This window comes from Aquarana catesbeiana, linkage group LG04 (assembly GCF_042186555.1).
Source record: "Aquarana catesbeiana isolate 2022-GZ linkage group LG04, ASM4218655v1, whole genome shotgun sequence".
Lineage (NCBI taxonomy): Eukaryota > Metazoa > Chordata > Amphibia > Anura > Ranidae > Aquarana > Aquarana catesbeiana.
The window spans coordinates 314,029,989-314,056,562 of NC_133327.1; the positions used below are offsets into that span (position 1 = coordinate 314,029,989).

Below are 26,574 nucleotides of genomic sequence, written 5' to 3' on the forward strand. Positions count from 1 at the left end.
ACGTCACCACGCGAGGTGCTCCCGAAAGCCACACATACGAGATTGCGCTTGTACTCGGGGGTGACCATGGTAACCTCCGCGTCAGGGTAGGATTATGGAGGCCCATTAAAAGTCACTGCCCAACAGCCCCAAGCAACAAGACAACAACTCCAAACATGCAGCCAATGTTGTTAAGAACTATCTTCAGTGTAAACAAGGAGACCTGGAAGTGATGGTTTGGTCCTCATAGAGCCCTGATCTCAACATCATCAAGTCTGTCTGGGATTACACGAAGAGATAGAAGGATCTGAGGCAGCCGATGGCCACAAAAGATCTGTGGTTGGTTCTCCATGATGTTTGGAACAACTTACCTGCCAAGTTCTTTCAAAAATTGTGTGCAAATATACCTAGAAGAATTGGTGCTGATTTAAGGGCAAAGGGCGGTCACAGCAAATGTTGATTTGATTTTAATTGAATTGAATTGAATTGAAAAGTTTGATTACTTTTCCATTTTGTTAATTGATAAAAATAAACTATTAACACTTCTATTTCTGAAAGCATTCCTAATTTCAGTTTTTCACACCTGCCTAAGACTTTTGCACAGTACTTTATGTCCTTTTTTTTCATTCAGATTGTATGGTGGTCATACATACTTGGATTTTTTTTTTTTTTATCCATTCGATCTGTGATTTGATCAGAATATCAAATCTGCAAACGATCACGAAGCTATAACTTCTTTTTATGATTGATTGAATCTTTTCAAAATTGAGTTTAAATCTAACGGAGTCGATTGAAAAGGGTGGAATACTATCAATCGTTGCATATTGTTGCAGTGAGATACTTTTGTTCATGAATACAATCATATTTTGATCAATCAGTTTATGAGACTACACGGTGTAAACAGAGGTGCACCTGATAACTTATGATTTGTATTTTAACTGTTGTTCAAACTCTGCATCTTTATGTGTGGAACATCAGGCAGTTGGGTTGTTGACTATAAATGGAATATTCCTATCGGAAGAGATTGATCAGAAAATAAATTGATTGTTTATTGAAGCGTGTATGACTACGATTGGGATTCTGTGCTAAAACAATATAAACTTTTAGCTTCGTTACTGAGCTTTCCTCTTTTCATTTCTGATACCTGTCTAAAAAGTTAATCTTTTAGGAATAGTAGACTAAATATACTGCTACTTTGTCTCATGAGAAAACAGTGGTTTTATAAACAGTTTTATAAGCTCACTGTCAAAAATAAAGTGTGATTTCTAGGTTTGAGCCCTGCTGTACAGTGGTACATGTTGTTGGAGGTTAGACAGCATGCATGTCACGTCTCAGACCGGAGTGAATCCAGACAGAAACATTGTGTCCTGCAGAGGAGCACGTACAGCTGTCAGAAGACATATTGTCATGGTTGAAGGACTTACACTCTTCAGAGAAAATTACAACACAGAACATAATTGTATCTCAATTTGTTCATCTGTACTTCCTCCTACCTTAATGATGCTTTCATGTTTTACCAATATTCAGTAACAGCGAGTTAACTGCACATTTTAGACCTAAGGACTATATTTCTGGATCTCTATAGTGCAGTTTGGTGTTTTACATCAAGAAGAAAAATATTGCATATAAAACAGCCACAGTCACATTTTTATGTAGACATTCAGATTTTTGCTTCTTTTGAAAAATGTTATTTCATGTTTATTCTTTTTACTTATGTATGTATTTATGTTGCACCATTTATTTTGCTGTGCTTTACTGTTCACATTAGTTCCCCTCACAAAAATGTGGTCTAATGTCTTTACAAGAGTCATCGACACACATACCCCCACACCAAAAAGCTCAGTTTGGTTTTGGAACATGACTAACCACTTAATCACAATTTTTTTTATTAATAGTGGAAGATTTTTGAAACGCCTGCAAGAAACTCTGCCACCTATAGTTAGACACAGTCCACATTTCTTGAAATATCAGAAATATGTCCATAGATCCATCCACCCAATTGCTGTACTACTAGGTTCCACCGCTGTTAATCATGCAACTTATCTGATCAAAGAAGTGTTGTCTGTACCCACCAATGCTAACCCTAAATGATCCGATCCATACCTAAATATTTAACTGAGCTACTCAATCAGAAGAAACATTGTTGCTATTTATGACAACCCTAACAAGCTGTCTTTAGTTGATTGAGAAAACTGATAGGACAGTACCATAAACCAGTATATATAGTCAAAGATGTATGTGCAACGTGTTGTAACCAATAGCAGTCAACTACCATTTAGCTTTCATTGTTCTAAATGCATTGGCTGAGATCTGTTGTATTGTTTATGGGTAAATACATTTTTTACATCATCACTTTTTTGTGCTCCGATATACTCTACAACACCAAAGGCATTTTATGTTCAGAACATTCAGTAGGAAGTCGTTTAGGTTACACGTTATATGACTATGTCCTCTTTACGTTTATGATTCCAGTAATAAAAAACGGTTTATTACTTCTTTACTCACAGTGCTGCCGTCAGTGTTTTTCCCAACCTTTTGTTTCTGTGTAACAATTGAGAAATCAAGAATACTGTAATTCATCAGTCCATTATACATTTCAGAATGTCCAGCCAAAAGTTTTCAACAATAGTTTCAGATTTTATGTCATGGTGCCATTGTGCTACAACATTTTGCATCAAAATCATTAATTAGCTTGTTTTACAGCTAGGCGGTGCAAAACAGATACATTTTAAGAGACAAGAGAGATTTTTGATGAATAAATCCCACGCTCTACTGCTCAGTAGCAGCATGAAAAGTGTAAAACATGTCCCTGACAATTTCATGAGTAAGCATTTATTTTAAATAAGAACTATAGGCAAACTTTTTTTCAGTTTGTCTAAAAAGGAGGGGTTAAAACCCGTCGGATGTTTTTTTCGCCATCTGTGTCCCATTGGGGAGACTTTCCCTCACTTCCTGTCCCATAGCCAAACAGGAAGTAAGAGGAAATCCCTGCAAATTAAAGGAATTCCTTGGGGACCCATAGGCCACCAGAACTAGTGTCCCCATTGGAAGACTTCCTCTCTATTAGTTTTCTGGGAACAACCCAATATTTGGGTTTTCTTTTACTTTCACTTTCACGAAAATGGTAAAAAGGACAAATAAAGAGGGTGAATCTCCCTAGTGAGGAGCACAGACAGTAATAAAACCTAGTAGATGTTCTAATCCCTCTCCACTGTGTCCAAAAGTAAAATGACGTTTTGCCTTTAGTTGTACTTTAAAGCTGAATCCCAGGCAAACCACTATATACGTACAGAGGTAAATTACATATACATATGGGATTGTTTTACCTGCCTGAGGATATGCATTTCTGTATATGCAGAACTGCGATTTACTTTGCTCTGCCACAAAGCCCTGTTTGGCAAGGTTGAAGACTTGTTTTTTCTCTGCTGCAGTAAAGTAACACTTAAACCCCCATGCACAATATTAGATTTTCTGCAGATTTTTGTCTTCAGATTTACCGAAACCATGTAGTGCAAGGGCCTGCCTGATTGCATACAAATTGAAACTCTTAAGCTTTGACCTCATATTATATGGTTTTGGTAAATCTGAAGACAAAAATCTGCAGAAAATCCAATAGACTGTGTATGGGGTCTTACAAGTCATGTCCCTACCTAAGCCTATGATTGGACAGTGAAAGGGGAAGCAACACTTTGTTTAGCTTATCCCTCCCTCACTCTCTCCTCCTATTAGTATGTCCCATGTTAGCACATGAGCACTACAGTACACCTGATTTGCTCCTTCTGCTGCTTCTCCCTCCAACAGTCTGATCTGTACTGTACAGGGACTGCAAACGCTGGTTCCAGATCAAATATAGGACTTTACACTGCTTGCATTTAAAAAAATTATGTATTGATGTATTAATAAAAATAGAGTGCACACATTGTGTCTCTTATCTCTAACTGGCATTCAGCTTTAATGTAACAACCATTACTAATACCATTATGAAACCATTGCAATTGGCTTTCTAGAATTGCAAGAGTAGGGACCCAAAAACATACAAAAGAATCTTGAGTCCTTTTGCAGCAGAAGAGCCACCTCGTTTTTGGATATATTTTTGGATCTACATCGGATTCTGTTAAAATCTTACTTGATAATGCCACCTCCATTTTGTTTCCCTCCATTCGAATGACCAAATATTTCGATAACATTGAAATGAAAAAAAATATGAAAAACTAAAAAAAGGAACTGGCAAATGTAATATTTTGTCTCGGTAAAGTATTTGAAGTCTGTCATTGTCAAGAAGTTTATGTGGAACTGTACGGTTACATTTTTTTTTTTCATCCATTTACCAAATGTATGTTCATTTCACACTAGACAAAATTTGTGGAAAAGAATAATGATGCTCTGCATATGTCACTTGAGTGCCTCATCTGTGAGTCCAAAGATAAATTTGTACGGGATTTATTTGAATCGGCCAATAATAACAAGGACTCCAAGCAGAAGACTGGGAAACTCAGCTTCATCAGTGTGGGGAACAAGTTCAAGGTAAGGAAAATCTCCATTGGCATCTTTTTTGTAGCTGTTATTTTTTTTTAGGAATTGGACAGTTCTGTTATATGGGCCTTAACATTGTTCCCTTTTTTGTTGGGATATTCACACACTCACTTTCACGTGAACTTTAATTCACTAACCATGTAAACCACAATAGCAAAAAGGTCACACTGTTTACAAGGAAACTCTAAGGACAGAGGCGTCTTTCCCATTAGAAAAGGAGGAGGAAAGCACTCTGTAAAGACCCATTTACGCTAAATTGCTGAAGAAAATTAGTCAACACCTCAAACTTGTTGTGTTCCTCAAACCATTGTTAAATTCGGCAGACCAGGCCACCTTCTTCCATAGCTCTAGTTATGGTGCTCATGTGCCCATCGTACTTTTGGCTGTGGACATGAGTCAGCATGGGCACCCTGAGCAGTCTGAGGCTACACAGCCCCATATACAACAAATTGTGATGCACTGTTTGTTCTGACATGTTTTTTATTGAAAACAAACATGAACTTTTTAAGCAATTTAAGCTAAAGTAGCTCTACTGTTGGGTGGGACTACACAGGCCAGCCTTCACCCCCCCCCCCCCCATATGCTTCAGTGAGCCTTGGCCGCCCATGACCCTGCCGCTGGTTTTGCTTCCTTGGACCACTTTTGATAAGTCCTGACTACTGCAAGAGCTACAGTTTTGGAGATGCTCTGACCCAGCAGTCTATCCATTACAATTTGGCCCTAGTCAGAGTCGCTCAAATGCTTACGCTTGCCCAGTCTTTCTGCTTTCAACACAATAACTTAAGGTAAAACATGTTTACTTGGTGCCTAATATATCCGACCCACTTTCAGATGCTATTTTAATGAGATTAATGTTGTTCACTTTCCCTGTCAGTGGTCATAATATGGCTGATTGCTGATTAGTGTATATGTTTTACATTTGTTCCTATGGACATATACTGTGGGTAGAGGAGAGTGCCGGGGCTGCTGATAAGATGTACAAGAATGATTGGAGCGCGTGTAACATATTTTTAATTCCCACTTTGTATTTGGTTTGCTGTATAGTTGGAATTTATATATATATATATATATATAACACCAATTGGCTTATTGTGTAAAATCTACATAAAATTTGCCAGCTTTATTTTGCCGTCCCAACTTTTTTGAAACCCGTTGCTGCCATCAATTTCAAAATGTTCTTATTTTAATTTCTTAAAATTGTACATTTGTTCAATTTAAACATTTGATATGTTCTCTATTTTCTATTGTGACTAAAGTTTGGGTTTATGATATTTGAAATTAATTGCATTCTGTTTTTATGTAGATTTTATACACCGTCCCAACATTTTGGTGGCTGCAGCCACATAAACAAACTGCTGATTCACACAGTATGGGCCATAGGGCTTGTATGTACCCCAAGACCTAAAAGTAAACACAGTGTATTTCTGCGCCTCTGAGTCACGGGTATTTGAGTAGAGTCCCAGGCAGCAGCCTGTACAAATCAACAACAGGCTGACAGACAGTGCGGCTGTAGGCATGTAACCTCACATCCTGAACTCAAACTGAGCCACCCTTAAATTCTTATACACATGTAGGTACTTGAATGTGGTTGAATGTATACAGCCCCACAGTGTTTGTCAGCCTTTCATTGATTTGTATAGGCGGCTGCCCACAGCTATATGCATAAGCCTTTGACTCCCATGCACAAAAATACTCTTCCCCTTGAAGCTGTACACCCCTTCGTGGCTATGTGAATGAGGCCTATCATGCAACCTACAAAATCAGTAGCACCATCTATTTATTCTACATTTTCTGTGCATTTTCTGGATAGAATAGATTTATCTGAATAGATTTAAACAAGTAATCTTATTGTGTACCCCAAAGCTAAGAAGCCAGAAGAGAAGTAAGGGATGGAGTAGATCAACTACTTTACCAACTGTCACTTTCCCCAAAAAATAAAGCATTCCTGTAAATTAATTTTAGTACAACTTGTTTAAAGGAAGACATGGTTTATGAGAAGATCATGGTGACTGATTTATAATTCTTTTCAGACCCAGCAATTTTTCAGATGGTGCAGTGGTATAAAAATCTCAGTAACTGATATTGCTAATTTTATTTAGTATGTCCATGAAAGAAAAGCAAATATTTTAAATAAAGATGGACCAATGGATAATTGCCCTTTCACTTCATATCTTTTACTGCCATTCTTCCAAGAAACTATAAGACCCCTTTCACACTGGCAGTGCCCGGCCATTAGTGCTACAGCGCCATTCGTTTTTGCGGTGCTTTAGCGCTGTCTTAACGGCGCTTTTCAGCCACTAGCAGGGCTCTTTTTACCAAAAAAAAAAAAATAGTAAAATGTCCAGTTTTGTAGCGCTTTCAAAGAGCTGCCCATTCGTTGCAACGGGCAGGGCGTTTTGGGAATGCTATTTACAGCGCTCCCAAACCGCCCCAAAGATGCTGCTTGCAGGACATTTCGTAATATCCCACAATTGCACCGCCTCAGTGTGAAAAGACATGCTGCAATAAATAGGAAGCAGTTTTCAGGCACTTTTCAGAGGCTTTTTCTAGCGCTAAAGCGCCTGAAAACCGCCTCATTGTGAAAGTAGCCTATAAAAGCTTAATGGGAATCTGTACCATACTTGAATAGATGAGTTTGTGCCCCTTACTGCATCCTTTAGGTAACACTGGAGCAAACTGTTTGCAAGACATGTAAGGGACTGCTCATTTGCTCATGTTTCATGTCTTGCCTAGACCTCCTGTTGGTGGCCTCTGTAGCACAACAAGATATGCAGATAAACTGAGACCTGCATGATGCAGTAGGTTAGCAAGAAAACCAAGTGAGTATGCACAGTGGCTAGTGACTATTTGCAACGTGTGGGGGGGAGCTATTGCAACTGTGCTAAGCACAGCCTGGTGCAGGTTGGGCGTACACAGCCTTTTAAATCGAAAAATGTATATAGAACTGGAAAGGGGGATTTTAATGGTGCCACAGGTATAAACAAATATATTTTTCAAAAAACATATTTTATTAATATCAAAATATTAAAAAGAGTGAACAAGATTATCTCCCAAGAATATAGAACTATATAAAAAAATTATCGTAACATAATATGGAACAATAATGTGCGTATAAAGCTAGAGTAGCTGTATAAATGCCTGTTGGGCTCTACATGTTTTGCTGTTGTGCTTCTTCAGGAGCTCTAAGGCAAATATTGGCCATCATATGTATGATAAGTAGATTTATTAGAGTCCAGGTGTTCAAATGAGAGCAGCAGATAGGGGAGCAATCAAAATCCAGCAATGGGAATCGCAGAGTGAGCACCGGAAAATTATCAAGATAATTCCTCAAATCAATAACTATGAAGAAGCCCGAAAAGGAAAATGTAGCATCATATCACGTATAAAAAAAAAAAAAAAAAACAAGGAAGAGGGGCGCCACTGAATATGTATCAGATTAAATTTATTATTAAAAACAATAGCCACTCACATGTAAGACTGAAGTGTAGATCTCAGGTACATCTCATAACACAAGAAGGAGCGGAGGACTACAGGTGGCAACAAGTCCGGATGCACTGACATCACCTCTCATGAGCTGAAGATGAGCTACACTAAGCCAATGTTGTAGTCCAAAAACACACCAAGTACAGGAGAGCAGGGGAGCCGTCTAGGGTGGTGTGGGTTCCAGAAAAGGAAGGTGAGGGCGTCCAAGCTGGTACTTCCGTGTGTAGCGGTGTATCCCAAAGTCTCGTCCGGCGTCCGTGATGGAAGTGAAGCGCGGCCGTGTGATCGGAGCCAGAACGAGGCTTGGATCGTAAAACACAGTGGCGCCGAGCTATGACGTCACTCCTGTGCGACGCGTTTCCGAGATAGCTCGCTATCGATGGAGGAGATAGCGGCACTCCTTTATCAAGCATAGGGGAGTGATACTAGACTGTGATATTATATAGTCCATCAGGGGGTGGGGCCAGGATGGAAAGCATTAAACACACATTGGTAAAAATCAAATGGAACACCATACGGACATAGAGTAAAATAAAAAACACAGATTACATTTTTCTATGAAGCAGTATATTTTACAAAGACTAATCATAAGAATAAAGGAAAAAAGCAGGTATTACTGCGTGAATAATTGGATGAAACCAAAAGAAACATTGGCCCTGGGAGTGAATGTATGTAATATCAAATGAGAGATGTTGGATGAGAAGGCTCATATGAAGTATACAATTATTTTAAATAAAAATGTATTTAAAAAAGAATATTACAGTTATGGAAAAAACATCCCTAGCTTGGGAGTAAATGGATGTGAGTGGTAATATAATGGTATAATCTAAAAAATAATAATAATAAATAATAGTAAAAAAATAAATAAAATAAAAATAGAAAGGGAGTATAATGTATTATATGTATTAATTAAATCTGAACTCCAGAGGTACTTGGACTATAAAGGTAAATGTCTGATAGACATGTTAAATAAAAAGGCTCATATAGAATATACCTATATTTTATAGTAAGATGTTCCTGTTAAGCTGGAATATCAATATCTAGGAAATAGGTTGATATTAGTAGTGGTTTAATAATAGTAGTAAAAACACATATTATATTGATATCTAAAAGCAGCATAATCTAAAGGACAGGATATAAATATATTATCCAAAGGTAAAATAAAATAAAATAAATATATGTGTGTGAACACACGCACATCTATATGGAGATAATGTATAAGAAAATATCTGATCTGTAAAAAAACTTTTATAAAACAGTAGAGATTTCTATACTCTCGTTGAGGCCACCAGATCAGATATTTTCTTATGCATTATCTCCATATAGATGTGCGTGTGTTCACACACATATATTTATTTTATTTTATTTTACCTTTGGATAATATATTTATATTCTGTCCTTTAGATTATGCTACTTTTAGATATCAATATCATGTGTGGTTTTACTACTATTATTAAACCACTACTAATATCAACCTATTTCCTAGATATTGATATTCCAGCTTAACAGGAACATCTTACTATAAAATATAGGTATATTCTATATGAGCCTTTTTATTTAACATGTCTATCAGACATTTACCTTTATAGTCCAAGTACCTCTGGAGTTCAGATTTAATTAATACATATAATACATTATACTCCATTTCTATTTTTATTTTATTTATTTTTTTACTATTATTTATTATTATTATTTTTTAGATTATACCATTATATTACCACTCACATCCATTTACTCCCAAGCTAGGGATGTTTTTTTCATAACCGTAATATACTTTTTAAAATAAATTTTTATTTAAAATAATTGTATACTTCATATGAGCCTTCTCATCCAACATCTCTCATTTGATATTACATACATTCACTCCCAGGGCCAATGTTTCTTTTGGTTTCATCCAATTATGCACGCAGTGATACCTGCTTTTTTCCTTTATTCTTATGATTAGTCTTTGTAAAATTTACTGCTTCATAGAACAATGTAATCTGTGGTTTTTATTTTTATTTTACTCTATGTCCGTATGGTGTTCCATTTGATTTTTACCAATGTGTGTTTAATGCTTTCCATCCTGGCCCCACCCCCTGATGGACTATATAATATCACAGTCTAGTATCACTCCCCTATGCTTGATAAAGGAGTGCCGCTATCTCCTCCATCGATAGCGAGCTATCTCGGAAACGCGTCGCACATGAGTGACGTCATAGCTCGGCGCCACTGTGTTTTACGATCCAAGCCTCGTTCTGGCTCCGATCACACGGCTGTGCTTCACTTCCATCACGGACGCCGGACGAGACTTTGGGATACACCGCTACACACGGAAGTACCAGCTTGGACGCCCTCACCTTCCTTTTCTGGAACCCACACCACCCTAGACGGCTCCCCTGCTCTCCTGTACTTGGTGTGTTTTTGGACTACAACATTGGCTTAGTGTAGCTCATCTTCAGCTCATGAGAGGTGATGTCAGTGCATCCGGACTTGTTGCCACCTGTAGTCCTGCGCTCCTTCTTGTGTTATGAGATGTACCTGAGATCTACACTTCAGTCTTACATGTGAGTGGCTATTGTTTTTAATAATAAATTTAATCTGATACATATTCAGTGGCGCCCCTCTTCCTTGTTTTTCTCTAGTACATTGGACCTGGCTTTTTGGTTCTTTCTGGCGGCTGCCTTGAATGACTCTTTACTCCACCCATATATATGTCATATATATGTTTGTATGGATCCTGCCCCTGTGTACATAGGCAATGGTATATAAGGTATTTTGTATTGCGCCTTCTTTTACTTGTCTTTCATATCACGTATATAGTAAGGAAAAAGGGGTTTGAAGCATTTTACTTCCAAAACTAGAGAGGACATATACTTTCAGACAGTGTGGCCCAGAGTGCATTCAGGCTCACAGAAAGATGAATGGCCCCCATCAGGCAACCACGGACCTCGTGGAGGAAGAAACGAGGTTTAGCCCATAGCGCTTTGGTGTTTTCAGCCATAAAGTTTTTACTGGCGGGGTGCTTTCAATATCCAGGAGTGTGGGTTCCCCGAGGGTCCCCGGTTCCTGAAGATTTTGTAACGGAGCCCACCTGCGGCGGGAAAGGTAAGTGGTGGTTTCTAAGTAATTTTTAAATTTTCCTATGAAATGTCTCCTTTAAAAAAAGTAAATGTCGTGCCTAAGAGTCACCACTGGGGGCTGTATAGAGCACGTACCTTGTCATGCTTTCCTCAAAGATCATGCTGTGTCAGCAGAAGCAGCAAGCTTCCCTCCGGCGAGCAGCTCAGACCTCCGGTAAGATTGGGGTGGGGTTTCCACTAAAAACCCCCCACCTGGACAAAAGCTCTCCTCCTGTCCCTGAATAGGGGGAAGCCAAAACTATCGGCGATGCCGCTCCGTTTTTTTCACTGCCCCTGCATGGCGGTTTGTCACAGGCCTCCTCCTCGCCACCCCCCCCAAACACACACGCTGATCCCGTCGGATCGGAGGCCTCCTCTTCTTTTGAAAAGAGAGGAGGGGCGCGATGTGGCAGAAGGGGGCGGAGCTTAGCACGGCATTGGCATGCACCAATGTCCAGCGCGGGAGTATATTTAAAAACTCAATTTTTGCTGGCTGCGGATGTCGGAGGGACACAAGAGCAAAATGGAGCATGTAAGAGGTTGGTGACACAGGCATTCCCTTGGCACATTTACTAAAAGCATCAGGCTGAGCGTTAATAGCAGCGGCAGTGGCTGGACTATTGCTCAAGCAGTGGATGCGATTTCTTCTGGTAGTACCTCTGCATTTGTGCATCGGGCTATGGTTAGAAGGGGGGTTGAAACGCCCCCAAAAAAGGGCTAAAAGGACCTCAAGCTCTGCAAAGCCTACTCATCTCTACAATGGCATCCTCCCCTGAGAGGAGGTGGCTGGTAAGAGTGAGCATCGGGGCCATGAAATGTTTGCAACTGTTTTCAACACTGCAGCCCCTGTCTGTTACTAAAGAGGTCTTTTTCCTCAGCCATGATAGGATTGGAAAAAAGGTTAGCGGCTTTAATCGCATCCCGGTGTGGGACAAAATGCGACAGGTTCCCTTCCATTACCCAGGACCTTTAAACTGAGATACTGGGGGCGGGAGAAGATGAATTCCCTCAGGGGACCGTGGTGAGGCTGATGACTCCTCCTCTGAGGGGTCAAATGCGGAGGGATCAGCTTCACAATCTGTAAGATTGATGGTGCAATTTCTTACTGAATGGTCTGCTCCACATTTGTGCTACCCTTAACTGAGTGGGTTCACTAAAGCCTCCTCAAGCTGTGCATGCCTTTCCTGTCCATTCATTGCTGGAAAAGCTTTTTGTATCTGAGTGGGATCACCCAGATAAGCATTTTTTCCCTCCTAAAAAGTTTTTTCACACTTTATCCTATGGGGGGAAAAAAATCACTAAAGGTGGGGATGCCAGCAATTGACGCTGCTATATCCTCTGTAAATAAAAGTTTGATTTGTCTGGCAGACAATGCTCAAATGCTTAGGGATCCAATGGATAGAAAGTTGGAATTCCTATTAAAAAACACTTTTTTTCTCTGCCAGATTGAGTGTTTCAGCCTGCGCTGACAGTAATTGGTCAATCCTTGAGAGACCAGTTAAACAGGTGCTCAAGGTTATCCTGTTCAGCAGGCCCAGGATCTGGCAAGCTACTAGCAGCTTTATGTTTGCAATAGTTGCTATGGGAGATTCTATCCTTCAGGCCTCACGCCTTTCGCTAAGCACCATGCAAGAAGCTCCTGGCTAGTCTTCCTTTTTGCAGTGAAATGGCTGTTTGGGGATGATTTGGGTAATACATCCAAAGAATTTCTAGTGGAAAAAGTACCCCTTTGCCATTTAAGAAAAGGAGTAAACTTATTTAATTTAAACAAGCTCCTTCTCCCGTGCCAGGGGCATCAGCCTCCAGGCAGTCACGACGGTCTCCGCCATCAAGTTCAAGAGGTAATCCTCAAGGTCTACCCCAGGGACAAAAGAAGTCTTGGGGGAGGAAACCTACAAAATAATAAAGCCTCCTTATGAGGAGGCGCCCCCGCTTGCTCGAGTAGGGGGAATACTTCTGCAGTTCTCAAGGGTCTGGCAGGAAGAGTGTCGAGAAAGATGGGGGACTTCCTCAATAGCTCCAGGGTACAAACTGGAGTTCCAAGAGTTCCTGTCTCCTCGTTTTCTCAGATCAAACGTTCCTAAAGATCCAGAGAAAAAGAAGTCTTTCTTTCAAGCATTGGACCATCTTTTGGCAAAAAAGCGATCATGGTGGTCCCCATGAAAGAGCAGGGGTTGGGGTTTTGTTCAAATCTTTTTTCACGGTGCCAAAACTGAATGGAGATGTCAAACCCATTCTGGATCTCAAAGATCTAAACCGGTTCCTGAATATCCACTCTTTTTTTGCATGGAGTCAATCCAATCAGTTGTCTCCATCCTACAAGGAGGAGAACTTCTGGCATCAATCAACATCAAGGATGCATACCTCCATGAGCCTATTTCCCCGCTCACCAGTAATATCTACTTTTCAAGGTAGAACATTTTCACTTTCAATTTGTAGCTCTGCTTTTCAGTCTAGCTACTGCACCTTGTGTTTACAAAACTTCTGGCCCCTCCTCTAGCCAGATTAAGGGCCCAAGGTATAACGATTATAGTTTACCTAGACGATCTGCTCTTGATAGACCAGTTGGTAGCCCACTTAGACCAAAGTAATGATCACCACATTTAACTACTTAGAATACCTAGGTTGGATTCTCAACCTAGAGAAATCTTCCTTAAAACCATGAAGAAGGCTAGAATACTTGGGTCTGATCATAGATATATCCAGAAAAGGGTATTCTTGCCCCAGGCAAAGATCAGCGCCATAAAGGAGCTGATTCAGGTGGTAAAAACAAAGAAGAATCCTTCTATTCAGTTTGCATGAGGTTGTTGGGAAAGATAGTGGCTTCATTTGAGGCCGTTCCTTATGCTCAGTTTCGTTCGAGGGTGCTGTAAAACAGTATCCTATCGGCTTGAACCAAGAAGGTCCAAGCTTTAGATTTCCCAATGTGCCTGACTCCAAAGGTGCGCGTGCCTCAGTTTATGGTAAATAACCAAAAATCTGCAAAGGGGAAAATCCTTCCTACAGTTACCTGGGAAGTGGTAACAACATATGCCAACCTTTTTTTTTTTAGGTTGGGGAGTAGTCCTGGAATAGGCAACTGCCCAAGAGAGGTGGTCCAGAAATGACCTTGCCCATTAACATTCTAGAGATTCGGGCAGAGCACTTGGCCCTGAGGGCCTGAACATTCAGTTTACGGAATTGTCCTGTCAGGATCCAATCCGACAATGCCACAGCAATGGCCTATATCTATCACCAAGGGGGCAAGAGAAGTTGTGCGGTCCAGAGAGAGGTGAATCATATCCTATCTTGGGCAGAAAACAATGTACTTTGCCTATCGGCAGTCTTCATTCCAGGAATAGAAAATTGGCAGGCGGACTACCTAAGTCGCCAGCAGTTGTTCCCAGGAGAATGGTTCCTTCACCCCGATATCTTCCTGTCAATATATCAAAAATGGGACATCCCAGACGTAGATCTGTTTGCGTCCAGGTTCAACAAAGAAATCAACAACTTTGTGTCAAGAATAAAGGATCCGCTAGCATGTGGAACAGATGCCTTGGTGTTCCTATGGAATCAGTTTTCACTGATTTATGCATTCCCACCTATTCTGCCTGCGTCCACGACTTCTTGCAGGATCAAGCAGGAAGGAAAGTCGTGATTCTTGTGGCCCAGAGATCTTGGTATGCAGAGATCATAAGGATGGAGGTAGGGGTCCCATGGACTCTACCACCACGTCCAGACCTTCTCTCACAAGGTCCGGTATTCCATCCTACCTTACAAACGCTAAATTTAACGGGTTGGCTATTGAGACCCACATTCTGAAAAAACATAGGCTGTCAAGTTCAGTGGTATCTACCTTGGATAATGCAAGGAAGCTGACCTCCAGAATCACATATTATAGAGTCTGGAAGGCATATGTCTCTTGGGATGAATCCAGGGGTTGGCACCCCAGGAAGTATGTCATAGGTAGAATCCTTGACTTTCTGCAGATGTGGTTAGAAATGAAGCTGGCCTTGAGTACTTTCAAAGGCCGGGCCTCAGCCTTATCGGTATTGTTTCAACGACCACTTGCTTAGCATTCTTTAGTTCATAGTTTTTTTCAGGGGGTAACGTGGCTTAATCCCCCGGTTAGGTCACACCTTTTTAAGCCAATACGACATATTCTCTTGGTCCTTTTGACAAGGAAACAAGTTTTTCTGGTAACCATATCTTCTGCAAGAAGGGTATCAGAGTTGGCTGCTCTTTCTTGTAAAGAGCCATATTATTATTCACAAGGATGAGGTAGTATTGCATCCTCATCCTAACTTTCTACTGAAGGTAGTGTCAGGTTTTTTTTTAATCGAAACCAGGATATTGTTCTACCTTGGAAGAAAAATCACTATATTCTCTTGATGTGGTGAGATCAGTCAAGCTCTACTTAAAGGCGACTGCTCAGATTCGAAAAACTGATGTTTTGTTTGTGTTGCCTGAAGGTCCTAAAACAGGGATATGCAATTAGCGGACCTCCAGCTGTTTCAAAACTACAAGTCCCATCATGCCTCTGCCTCTGGGTGTCATGCTTGTGGCTGTCAGAGTCTTGCTATGTCTCATGGGACTTGTAGTTCTGCAACAGCTGGAGGTCCACTAATTGCATATCCCTGTCCTAAAAGATGACAGGTAGCATCGAAATCTACTATTTCTAAATGGATTCGACAAGTAATCATTCTAGCTTATGGTTTAAAGAGGTAGATTCCATCCTCTCAAATCAAAGCGCACTCCTCCAGGGCTGTTAGTGCTTCGTGGGCAATGCATCACCAAGCCTCCATGGCTCAAATCTGCAAGGCCGCAACTTGGTCTTCAGTCTATACATTTACCAGATTCTATCAGGTGGATGTAAAAAGACATGAGGATGTCGCCTTTGGGGGCAGTGTGCTGCAGGCAGCAGTATAAGTCCTCTGATCTCATGTTGCCCTACTTTGGTTGTGTCTCCCTTCCCTCAGTTGGCATTGCTCTGGGACATCCCACATAGTAATTACTATGGCTTTATGCCCCGTGATGTACGATTAAGAAAATAGGATTTTTATTACAGCTTACCTTGAAAATCCTTTTCTTTGAAGTACATCACGGGACACAGAGGTCCCTCCCCTCTTTCTGGTATACACGTGTATTGCTTTGCTACAAAACTGAGGTACTCCTAGTAGGGGGAGGGGTTATATAGGGAGGCAATTTCCTGTGGTGTGCCAGTGTCCATCACCTGAAGGTGGCCTATAACCCACATAGTAATTACTATGGCTCTGTGTCCCTTGATGTACTTCAAAGAAAAGGATTTTACAGGTAAGCTGTTATAAAAATCCTATTTTTGTGTAAAGATATAAAAAAAAAATTATACCCTTTTCACTTTTTTTTTTTTTTTTTAATAAATTATCACATTCCCTCTGTTCTCAGCTGCATAAGAGCTGAGGGGAGGAGAAGCAGCACACAAGCTTGCCAGTGAATGGATGTGCAGGGGGGGCATGTCAGGACAAGTCTGATCATTGGAGGAGTGTACACTGAGTTCCCAGCATAGCTAGAGAACTGTTCACGGTGTGCTCTCCTGCTTAGTGTGGTCAATTTTTAATAGGAAAGCAGAGGGACTAGCAGGATAACTAGGTATGTCACACAAAGGAAGCAATACAAAGAGAACAGGATACTTTCTCATACAAGTGCATGGTACAGCAGGCACATATCAGGAATGTGATGTCTTGAGGTAACAAACGTTTTAAATATGTTAGTGGTGGCTTTAATTATAACCATTAAACAGAGTTTGTTGTATATTATTATAAATAAGTCAAAACACAACAATGTAAAATTAAAAAAATATATATCATTTTGGCATGAAAAGCCCCTGTGGCTTACTGCACTGACTTTTGAAAGTGATGTGGCACTCTCTTCACTGTGCAGTTCTGGAATTTGAGGGGTAAAATAGCATTTCTAAACAAGAAATGTAATTGTTATTTTTCTTTTCCTCTGTCAAGTGTTTTCTTCTTTCTTCTACCTAGTGATTTTATGCTTTCGTTACAGAAAATAGTTAAGGTCAACTATTCATCACTTGAATAGTGAGTAGCAAAATCTGTATTGCACATAAATATTTGTTTATTAAAAGCTTCTGTAATCCTTTTTTATTTGACTGCACATCCATGTGAGCACCATGAGGACATGCACTGCTGACAGTTAATGCATGCAAACTTGTCACCATGCTGCATGCGTTTATACAGTGGACAGTGCAGTTTCTTGTGTGGTCTTGTCATTTTATATTTTATTATTTTTGTTTTACAGACCCAGTTAAATCTTCTGCTTGAAAAACTCAGAAGCACGGTAAGAAAACAGCTGCATTTTCTTATTTTGTTCTTTTTGGTTTTTGTTTTGCAGCTAGCTCATGAATAACCTTGTCAATATTTAAAGTGAACCTTTTGTCAGACTATGCACACTACAGTATTTACATAATCTACACAAGCGGTAAGGATCTTTAAAACAAGCCCAGATTTACCTTTGCAGCTATAGACATTATGGAGAAATTCAACTTCACATTTTACAACAGCGACACAGAAATCTTCGTTTTTTTCTATTTTGGCCCCTTTCACACTTGTCCTGCGACTTGGGACTGCAAAGTCGCATGACAAGTCATACCCCATGATTTCCAATGAGTACATTTATATCTGTACAAGTTCAAGTTAGTACTTCCACTACTTTGGTCCTACTTAGCTCAGGATTACCCAGGCATTGCTTCAAGTCGCAGAAAAATCGTGCAACTTTCAGGTCGCACAAGTGTGAAAGGGGCCTAATTCCTATTGCTGTACGATCTTTGTAGACTGCCAGAACCTTTTAATGTTAACCCACAGTTGGTGTGTCTAAGTTGTTAGAAACCAAATGCAAAACAACTTTAGAGTCGTCGTTTTGATTTTCAGGATATTTGCTATTCATTCTAAATGGACAGACTCCATAACACAGTAAAAATTAGGTAAACAATCTGTCTAGATGTATAATGATCTATTAAAATACAACTCTTGATTTCTTTTAGATAAAATTCCCAGGTATACTACATATTTTGTAGGCATTATTATTTTTGGCCTGTTTACACCAGTGTACATTGCTTAACACACGGCTCCTGGTGTGAGCTGCCAATACCCTGATCCCAGTGCATGGTGCTGTTTACTTTTTCCTGTAGAACTTTATTTAAATGTCACGATTGACATTTCAATACAGCTCTATGCATCATGGCAGCATTGCAATGTGGTGTTTTTTGTCACACCCTGCTACACTGCACTTTTTTCAACACACAACACAGCGGATCTAGTCACAGCATACTTTTTCATTTTATAATGTTCGCATTTTAATTGCAATAAAACAATAGTTATTTTTGACAATTCAATATAAGCCTACTTTCATGTAATTAATTCTCCCTTTCTGATGGCTATCTCTTTCCACAATTTCCTGGATTCCCTACCTGCTTTGCAGCTTCTCTTCTTTTCTAAAGACTATATATCCCATGGGGCCAGGCTGCTCACATTTTTCTGAATGGGAGGTAGTACAGGGAGGATATAGTCAGAGCAGTGCTTGGCATCTAACATGGCAATCTCTGGCTCCCTGACCATGGACGAGCAGTGGCAGGGTGAAAAGACATCTCTGTTATGACTCCAGAGAGATTTGGAGTGTGTGTTTTTTTTTTTTTTTTTTTTTTAACAGATAGGTTTCAGGTAGCAGTAAACACTTTTCAAAGCTATTCAGCTTTCTGGAAATTTGATTTTTTTTTTTTTTTTATACAACATATAACCACACCTGAAAAGATGAAAGGTGGTTTATTTATATAGAAGTTGTGATTCTAAGTTTGATTGCTTCCAGAAGAAGATGTAATACTAAGGCAGGAATAGCATTTGAAAGATAAAAAGGATAAAGTAGAAATCAGTTCAAGCGTCTTTGGTTGAGCTACCCTTGAGACTGAGCTTAAAAATTTCCACCTGTTTCAAAAAAATAACTTAGTTTAAAGCTACAAAATTCTATGTGAAAATGTTCCAACTGGTTAGGAAATAATAAATGTATTATATCATTATAAAATAATATATATTTAAAGAGATTTTTGAGTATACTAGAAGCTTTATTTTTTTTAGAACATTGATAGCACAATGGTGTCAACAAGTTTTTTTCCAGTGGAAGCAATATTTAGGTGCTTTCTATACAGATGTATGTAATGTATTATATCAATATATATATATATAAAATAACTTGATGTGATTTTTGAGATTACTAGAAGCTTTTTTTTTTTTTTTTTTTTTTAAACATTGATGGCATACTGTCGTCAACAAGTTTTCTCTAGTGGAAGCAATGTTTAGGTGCTTTCTTTAAAGAAACTTCAATTAACTCTTAAAGTGTTACTAAACCAACAACAGTAAAATCAGTCTGTATTTGCAGTAAAGCATTCTTGTTATAGTCACTGTGGAACCTAAGGGGTTATTTGCTGTAAAAAGGCTTTTTGAACCTATATGCACAGATCCGCCTCTTTTTCAACTGACTCCAGAACATGTCCGAATAAGACAGAGCCTTTGGAGTCAGTCTGCACATGCTCAGTTTTGGGTGGATTGCTAGAGAGGTTTTTTTTTCTTGGGAGAGTGCATGTGATCAGCACAGTTCCAATCAACACTGCCCAGACAGAGGGTCAGGGGTCCTGCACCCTGATAGTGCAGCTCAGTGCAGTATGAAAACTCCTCCTACAAGCCTAATCACACACTAATAGAAGTCACAAGATTGCTATATACTGCTGATGAGAAAAGTTATTTAGCAGTTTATATTTACTAAAATAATTGGATGTCCATGTTCTGTGTACTGAGGGAGACAAGATATAGTGAATGCAGGGTCCTGAGTTTAGTAACACTTTAAGTGTCAAAAAACATTTGTGCTTTTTATGTTTTTTATGACCTATACTAAAGATTGTTTTCTAAAGGAAACTTGTGAAGGAGGAGATATAACTTTTTTTTTAATCTAGTAAAATGTTACACAAACTACAAGTTAATAATGATTACTTACATGCTGTCTAAGAACATTTATCACTAACACTGGAAAAGGTTTGTCAAGTCTGGGTAATCAATAAAGACATTATAAACTGAGGGAACATTTAAGAACATTTATTTATAGTCATTTGTTTTAGGATCTTTATCAGTATAGTTAGGAAAAGGGAGTGTAAAGTATTTGCATTGCTGAAATACCATTTTGAAATTCAAAATAATGCATCATTTATAATTCTTGTTTGGCCCGCTTTTCTTTTTTCTTTTACATTTTAGTGACTGTTAATTATATTGCATGTGCACATTGCAATGTGATGACCTAGTTTTTACTTTGATTTTTACATGGTGCAGCCATAAAATAAGCAATATGTCAGTATCTTATACAAATTATTTACTGGCTTACCCACAGGGATCTAGCTTCATCCGTTGCATCAAGCCCAATTTAAAAATGACAAGTCATCAGTTTGAAGGAGCACAAATTTTGTCCCAGCTTCAGTGTTCAGGTAATGTTAAAATTCATTTTTATTACCTTGAATTTCATTAAAAAATGTAAATTACAATGTATTTCTGCTTTCATCAGAAAAGGCAAATATTCAGGTTGGGTTAGACGAGCACCATAATAAGTTTTACTTGTTGTTTGCACAATACCAATATTTCCATAAAGTCGAAGAGAAGAACAAATGGTGAGACTTTTACAGTAGATGATCTCTCATAGAAAGAACATTATACACCCATCTGCTAAAATCCAATCCTTCATTCACACGTAACCATTAGGCAAACAAAGGCAAGCAAAACAACTATTGCTAAAATATCACTGTTGGCCACATCATCATTAAAATGAAAACAAAAAGTTATACATGACATACAAAACATATAATTCCACTGGATATATCTCTTAAAAAACCCCATCCAAAGCATCATAATATACCAAAATCCACCAGGGGGGTGACAACATTCGTTCTGGTGCCCCTAAGATTATGAATGTAGCTATGACATGCAAAGGTTTGATGAACATAGAAACACATTGTGGTCAAGTTCTTTATCTCAAGGTGTTCCAATTTATTCTTTCTCGGGAAAGGGGTATTCTAACACAAAAAGTAAGAAGACAAAATAAAACGTATTATAAAGCCAACTAGATCATTAATGGGTAGGGTTTATGATCATGTTACCGCGATCACATGATCGGAAAGCTCACGATCGCAAGTAGCGATTGGGCACTTTCTGTTAGCTGCATTCACACCAATTCACGCAGATATGCGGCTGCTTGGCGCCAAGGCCCACCCACCAAGAGGCTGCATATTTGAGTGTGGTTGGTGCCAACGGGTTAAATTAAACAGTGTCTGATTGGTTTTTTGCCTGATTAGAATCCTTGTTAGGATTTTTGTTGTTGCTGTTTTTGTCTGTTGGAGAATTTTCCCATTATTTCCTGTTCCAGTGTCTGAGGGGAGATTTGCCCTCATTTCCTGTTTCAGTAACCAGAGTGGAAGTGATAGCATCTCCTACATGGGAAAATAGACAGCAAAACTTGTTGTGTCTAAATTTCCCTTGCCTCTGAAGCCCAATCCATGTTTGGGTTGCACTGCCTGTTGTAACCCCGTTTTTGCCATCAAATTATGTTTGAGTTTGCGGTACTTCCCCATTGCCTTGAATGTGAATTACTTCATGTCTGGTCACCTTCGCCATGGATATGAAGCTTTGCAGCATATAAACACCCCTGGCTGCTGCCTTTAGCTTAGCCGCAAATTTAAAACAGTCTTACTGTACAAAAATAGATTTGAATGTGCCCACAATAAAAAAAAAAGGGTGGAGTTTATTAGCTGAGAAACTGTCATTTGGGAAAACATTAGAGGCAGTCTACCTACAGCTGTTTGTATAATATAAGCATGTTTGTTGTTGTCTGTGTAGCATTACAATTACACAGGACCATACATTAAAGTGTTACTAAACCCACAACAGTAAAATCAGTCTGTATATGCAGTAAAGCATGCTTGTTATACTGACTGTGGAACCTAAGGGGTTAATTCTCTACATTGTGTAAAAAGGCTGTTTGATCCTGGCTTCTCTGATCCTTCCCTTCCACTTTCTTACAATCTATTTCCTGATAAGCCTTTAGAGTCACTCTGCACATGCTCAGTTTGGTGTGTATTGCTAGAGAGTATTTTTTTTCTTGGGTGGGTACATGTGATCTGCACTGTCCAGACAGAGTTTCAGGGGTCCTGCAGCCTCACAAGAGTAGAATGAAAACTACTCCTACAAGTTTTAACCAGACACTAATAAAAGTCACAAGACTGCTGATGAGAAAAGATATTTAACAGGCTTGAGAGCTAAGAACTTGGCATGTAACTTTGAAAATATGTTATTTTTTAGTGCCTGTATCTATGGACTTCAGGTTTGTGTAGATTGGCAAATGCAGCTTGCTTTTAGTTGCAGCCTTCTTCCATTTTGAAATCAGTTTAGGATGTTTCAAAAATTATTCAGAATTCATTGTGGGTGCATTTGACCTGCAGTCACCGCCTTCTGACCTGCATTTTCACAGCCTTCCCAATTGGACCAACCTACTTCAAGCTCCTTTTGCATTACTGTTGACTTGCCTGAGTAAAACAATTTTTGGGCATGAGCAAATGCTTATTGATGCGGTCTGTGTCTCAGTCTAGATGAGATTTAAACTAAATGTATTGCATTTTATTGTATTTTGTGCTACTTTATAATATTATATGATCTGTAGCGCAAGCATGTAAAATGTGCAAGTAACCTCAAAATTACTATCTTGTTCACATGCAGTCATTGCTCAGTTTTTTCACTCCCTAAAAATACACTGTACTTTCCCTTTAAAAAGGCTCAGTAAAGTCAGTAACGTTGACCAGAACTCAGAAACCTTGTAAGTAATGTGAAGACATGCAGAAATACAGATTTGTTATTGAATTATTTATGTCTACACTCGCATCGCAAGTTCATCTGCAGTAAAAATAAACTGTAACAATTTTATACTATGGGAGGATAATATAGCATGTTTGTGTATGTATATTTATATATATATATATATATATATATATATATATGTATGTATGTGTGTGTGTGTGTATATATCAATATCTATCTATCTATAGATAGATAGATACAGTATAGATATAGATTTGGATGCTCAATGAGCAGGCCACTTTTTGCGATACCGCACTGCGTCACTTTAACTGACAATTGTGCGGTTATGTGACGTTGTACCCAAACAAAATTGGTGTCCTTTTTTTTCCCCACAAATAGAGCTTTCTTTTGGTGGTATTTGATCACCTCTGCAGTTTTTATTTTGTGCGCTATAAACATAAAAAGAGCAACAATTTAAAAAACGCAATTTTATCTTTTACTTTTTGCTGTAATAAATATCCCACGTTTTTTTTCAAAAAAACTAATTTTTTCCTCAGTTTAGGCCAATATGTATTCTTATACATATTTTTGGTAAAAAAAAATCGCAATAAGCTTATATTGATTGGTTTGGGCAAAGGTTATAGCGTCTACAAAATAGGAGATAGATTTATGGCATTTTTATTATTATTATTTTTTTTTTTTTACTAGTAATGGCGGCGATCTGCGATTTTTATCGGGACTGCGATATTACGGCAGATAAATTGAACATGTTTGACACATTTTTGGGACCATTGACAATTATACAGCGATCAGTGCTATAAAAATGCACTGGTTACTGTATAAATGTCACTGGCAAGGAAGGGGTTAACACTAGGGAGTGATCAAGGGATTAACTGTGTTTCCTAGGTGTGTTCTAACTGTAGGGAGGATGGGACTGACTAGGGGAAGAGAGAGATTGGTGTTCATACTTAGTATGAACACACGATCTGTCTCCTCTCCCCTGAAAGAACCGGGATTTGTGTGTTTACACACACAGATCTCAGTTTTCGCTCTGTCACGACTGATTGCGGGTGCCCAGCGGTCATCGCGCCTGCCGGGTGCTCACATTGGCTCTGGGCACATGCGCACATCCCTAGTGGCCAAAAGGTGAAGCGACATAAGGTAACATCGTTTCGCCCAGCCGTGCTGAAAAAACATTACTTTGTATGATAAAGTATGAAAGGCAGGTATAGATAAATGCTATTTAATGATACGTCCATGTTTAATTTACTGTTTTTTCTACTTTAATGAAAAAATACTTTTCCTAAGCAGAGCTTGTTGGCCTTGCATCCTGTGTATGTGGACTGTATGTCATGGCTCAGTGTCATATTCCCTCTATAGGATTTTTTTCAGTTTAGTTAAGCTGTAGATGAGAGGATGACATCAAAAGAAATATTACTTGAGCCCCAGGCAATTTATTTGCACGTCGTTCACCTGCATTTGAATGAGAGGCTTGTAGAAAAGTAATTTCCGTTGATTTTCCCAATTTTAAGCTTACCAGGAGTATTCGTTTAGTGTTCTGAGCATATTTACTCATTAGCCTCTGTGACTCCCTATTATAAAAGTCACATTTTGTGAGCTTTAGCTTATTATTTTTCTTACTTCTGTGATCAAGGAGACCATTCTTAATCCCTGGACATTGCTGGTTCCTTTTCAGTCTGATCTTAAATCAAGTTACAAAGGAAAACAAAATAGTTCTTAGACTTTTTATTCAATTATTTAGATTTCTTTTTTTAGTCTTGTTTTGTATTTTCTGGCATAGCCTTTATTTGTTTTACTTTTATGGAATGGGGAAAATGTTAGAGGAACTCCACTCCCCCACCCTTTTTCACTGGGTTATTCATACACACACACAAAAAAAAAAAAAACACACATGCGGCGATGTTCTGTAGGGATCTGATGCTCCACTTCTTTACACTTGGTCATCTTCTCTGATGTCATTGGGAGCAGGCTGTATCTTGCAGGTCTTTTCAGCCAGCTACCAGCTGCAAAAATAAGGAAGAGACAGCGGTCCCCCTTGTTATGCAACATGGTGCGTTTGCAGTAACGTATCTGTAGGCTTCTTGGGATGCATAATATAGGTATCCCAGGTGCCTGTGGGATACTGCTTTTACCATTCTCACCTAGTCCATGTGCCCGGCCCCTAATCTACATACAGGGTGCTGGACGCATGGATTACAATGTTCTTTTGGGGTTTTTTTACGCTCGTGACTAGTGCCTGAGGCTCTAATTGGCTTCAAAAAAGGGTGGGCTCGGGCGCAGGGCACTTTTTTTTTTTTAACTTGATAAACTACCAATAAAAAAAATCTGCACAGTTTAGAGCTTATCATTATTTCTGTGTGTTGGGTACTGCGGTATTGCTGAAAGTACTAAGTCAAGGTTTGGAAGCGCAGTTCAGAAGTCTTGACCTTGTCTGCATATTTTGGCTTGAGATGTAGCTAATCTCTGCAGGGGTTGCATCAAAAGAAACAGCTTGCCGCAACTCTTATAGAATCTGAAACTTTAAGGGAACTTCATGCTCTAAATAGCATAAACTGGTAATAACCAGTTTATGCTATTTAGAGCTCATCATTGTTTCTGCATGTTAGCTGTGAAGTTCAGAAGTCTTGACATTGTCTGCAAACTTTGTTTTTGAAATGTAGCTACACAAATCACTTTATGGCTACTTGCATTTATAATCGGGGATTCCCAATAAAGTGGTCACTAAAGAAATCCATTAAAGTTTGTCCCCACATTGATTCATCCATATAGTTCCCTAAACGGTTAATATGTGCTATGTGTGTATGCAAATCGCCAAAATGCACATTAATGGAATTTGATCCTCCTGTCCAGTCTGCAGAACCAATAATCCAGGATCATCAGTCATGATAATGAAGATGGAACACTATTTAGGACTCGCACAAGATCTGACACCTTTCTAGCAAAGTTCACATCACAGCGTTGCTCAAACCAAAAGAGAGCAGTAAACCAAGTTTCCTGAATACACTATTCACCAGGTAGAATGATGCAGTCTGACGTGTTTGGAAAAGAACGTACTTAATTATAGTGCTACATTTAAGGACTTCCCATGTAAAATACATCAGACTGGTCCATTGTACCTGTACGAATAAAATGTGTTTGTATCCATTTGAATGTGCTGCTGCATTTGTATGTAATTATTTTGGGATGCTGTTTTTTTTTTTTTTGCATTGTCCTACGAGTAGGTGACTAAGATGATTAGAGGAAATCAAAGCACTTTTTCAGTGGAATTCAAAAATTGGGTTAAAGGAACCCTGTTGCCTCATAAAAATAAATGTTATGGAAAATGAATCTTCTAATGGTATCTGTTCTTGTGATATCACTGGTTGAACATTCTTTAGAATCTGCACTCTATGGTTTCTCCCTCCTCCTTCTATGACACAGTAGTGATGTAGGGGCCTGCAGAAAGAACTACTGAGTTTAGCAGGGAATCTGGCATCCAAAATACCCTGAAGTGTGCTGTGTGCTGAAGATTGTTTGGTCAGTGGTATCTCATAAATACAGGGGAGATTAGTGGCACAAGTCAGTACTCCGGCATTCACAAAGTGGGTCCTAAAAAGAGACAGTAG

At 39.0% G+C, this 26,574-nt stretch overlaps 1 protein-coding gene across 5 annotated transcripts in view; it reads left to right on the forward strand.

Moving 5' to 3' along the window:
- Positions 1–26,574, forward strand: part of MYO6 (myosin VI) — a 402,734-nt gene that overhangs the window by 278,201 nt on the left and 97,959 nt on the right. For all 5 annotated transcript variants that reach the window (XM_073626829.1, XM_073626830.1, XM_073626831.1 and 2 more), the window contains exons 18-20: positions 4,333–4,503; positions 17,370–17,408; positions 20,499–20,592. In XM_073626829.1, the coding sequence (XP_073482930.1) occupies positions 4,333–4,503; positions 17,370–17,408; positions 20,499–20,592 (304 nt within the window). The remainder of the gene's footprint in view (positions 1–4,332; positions 4,504–17,369; positions 17,409–20,498; positions 20,593–26,574) is intronic.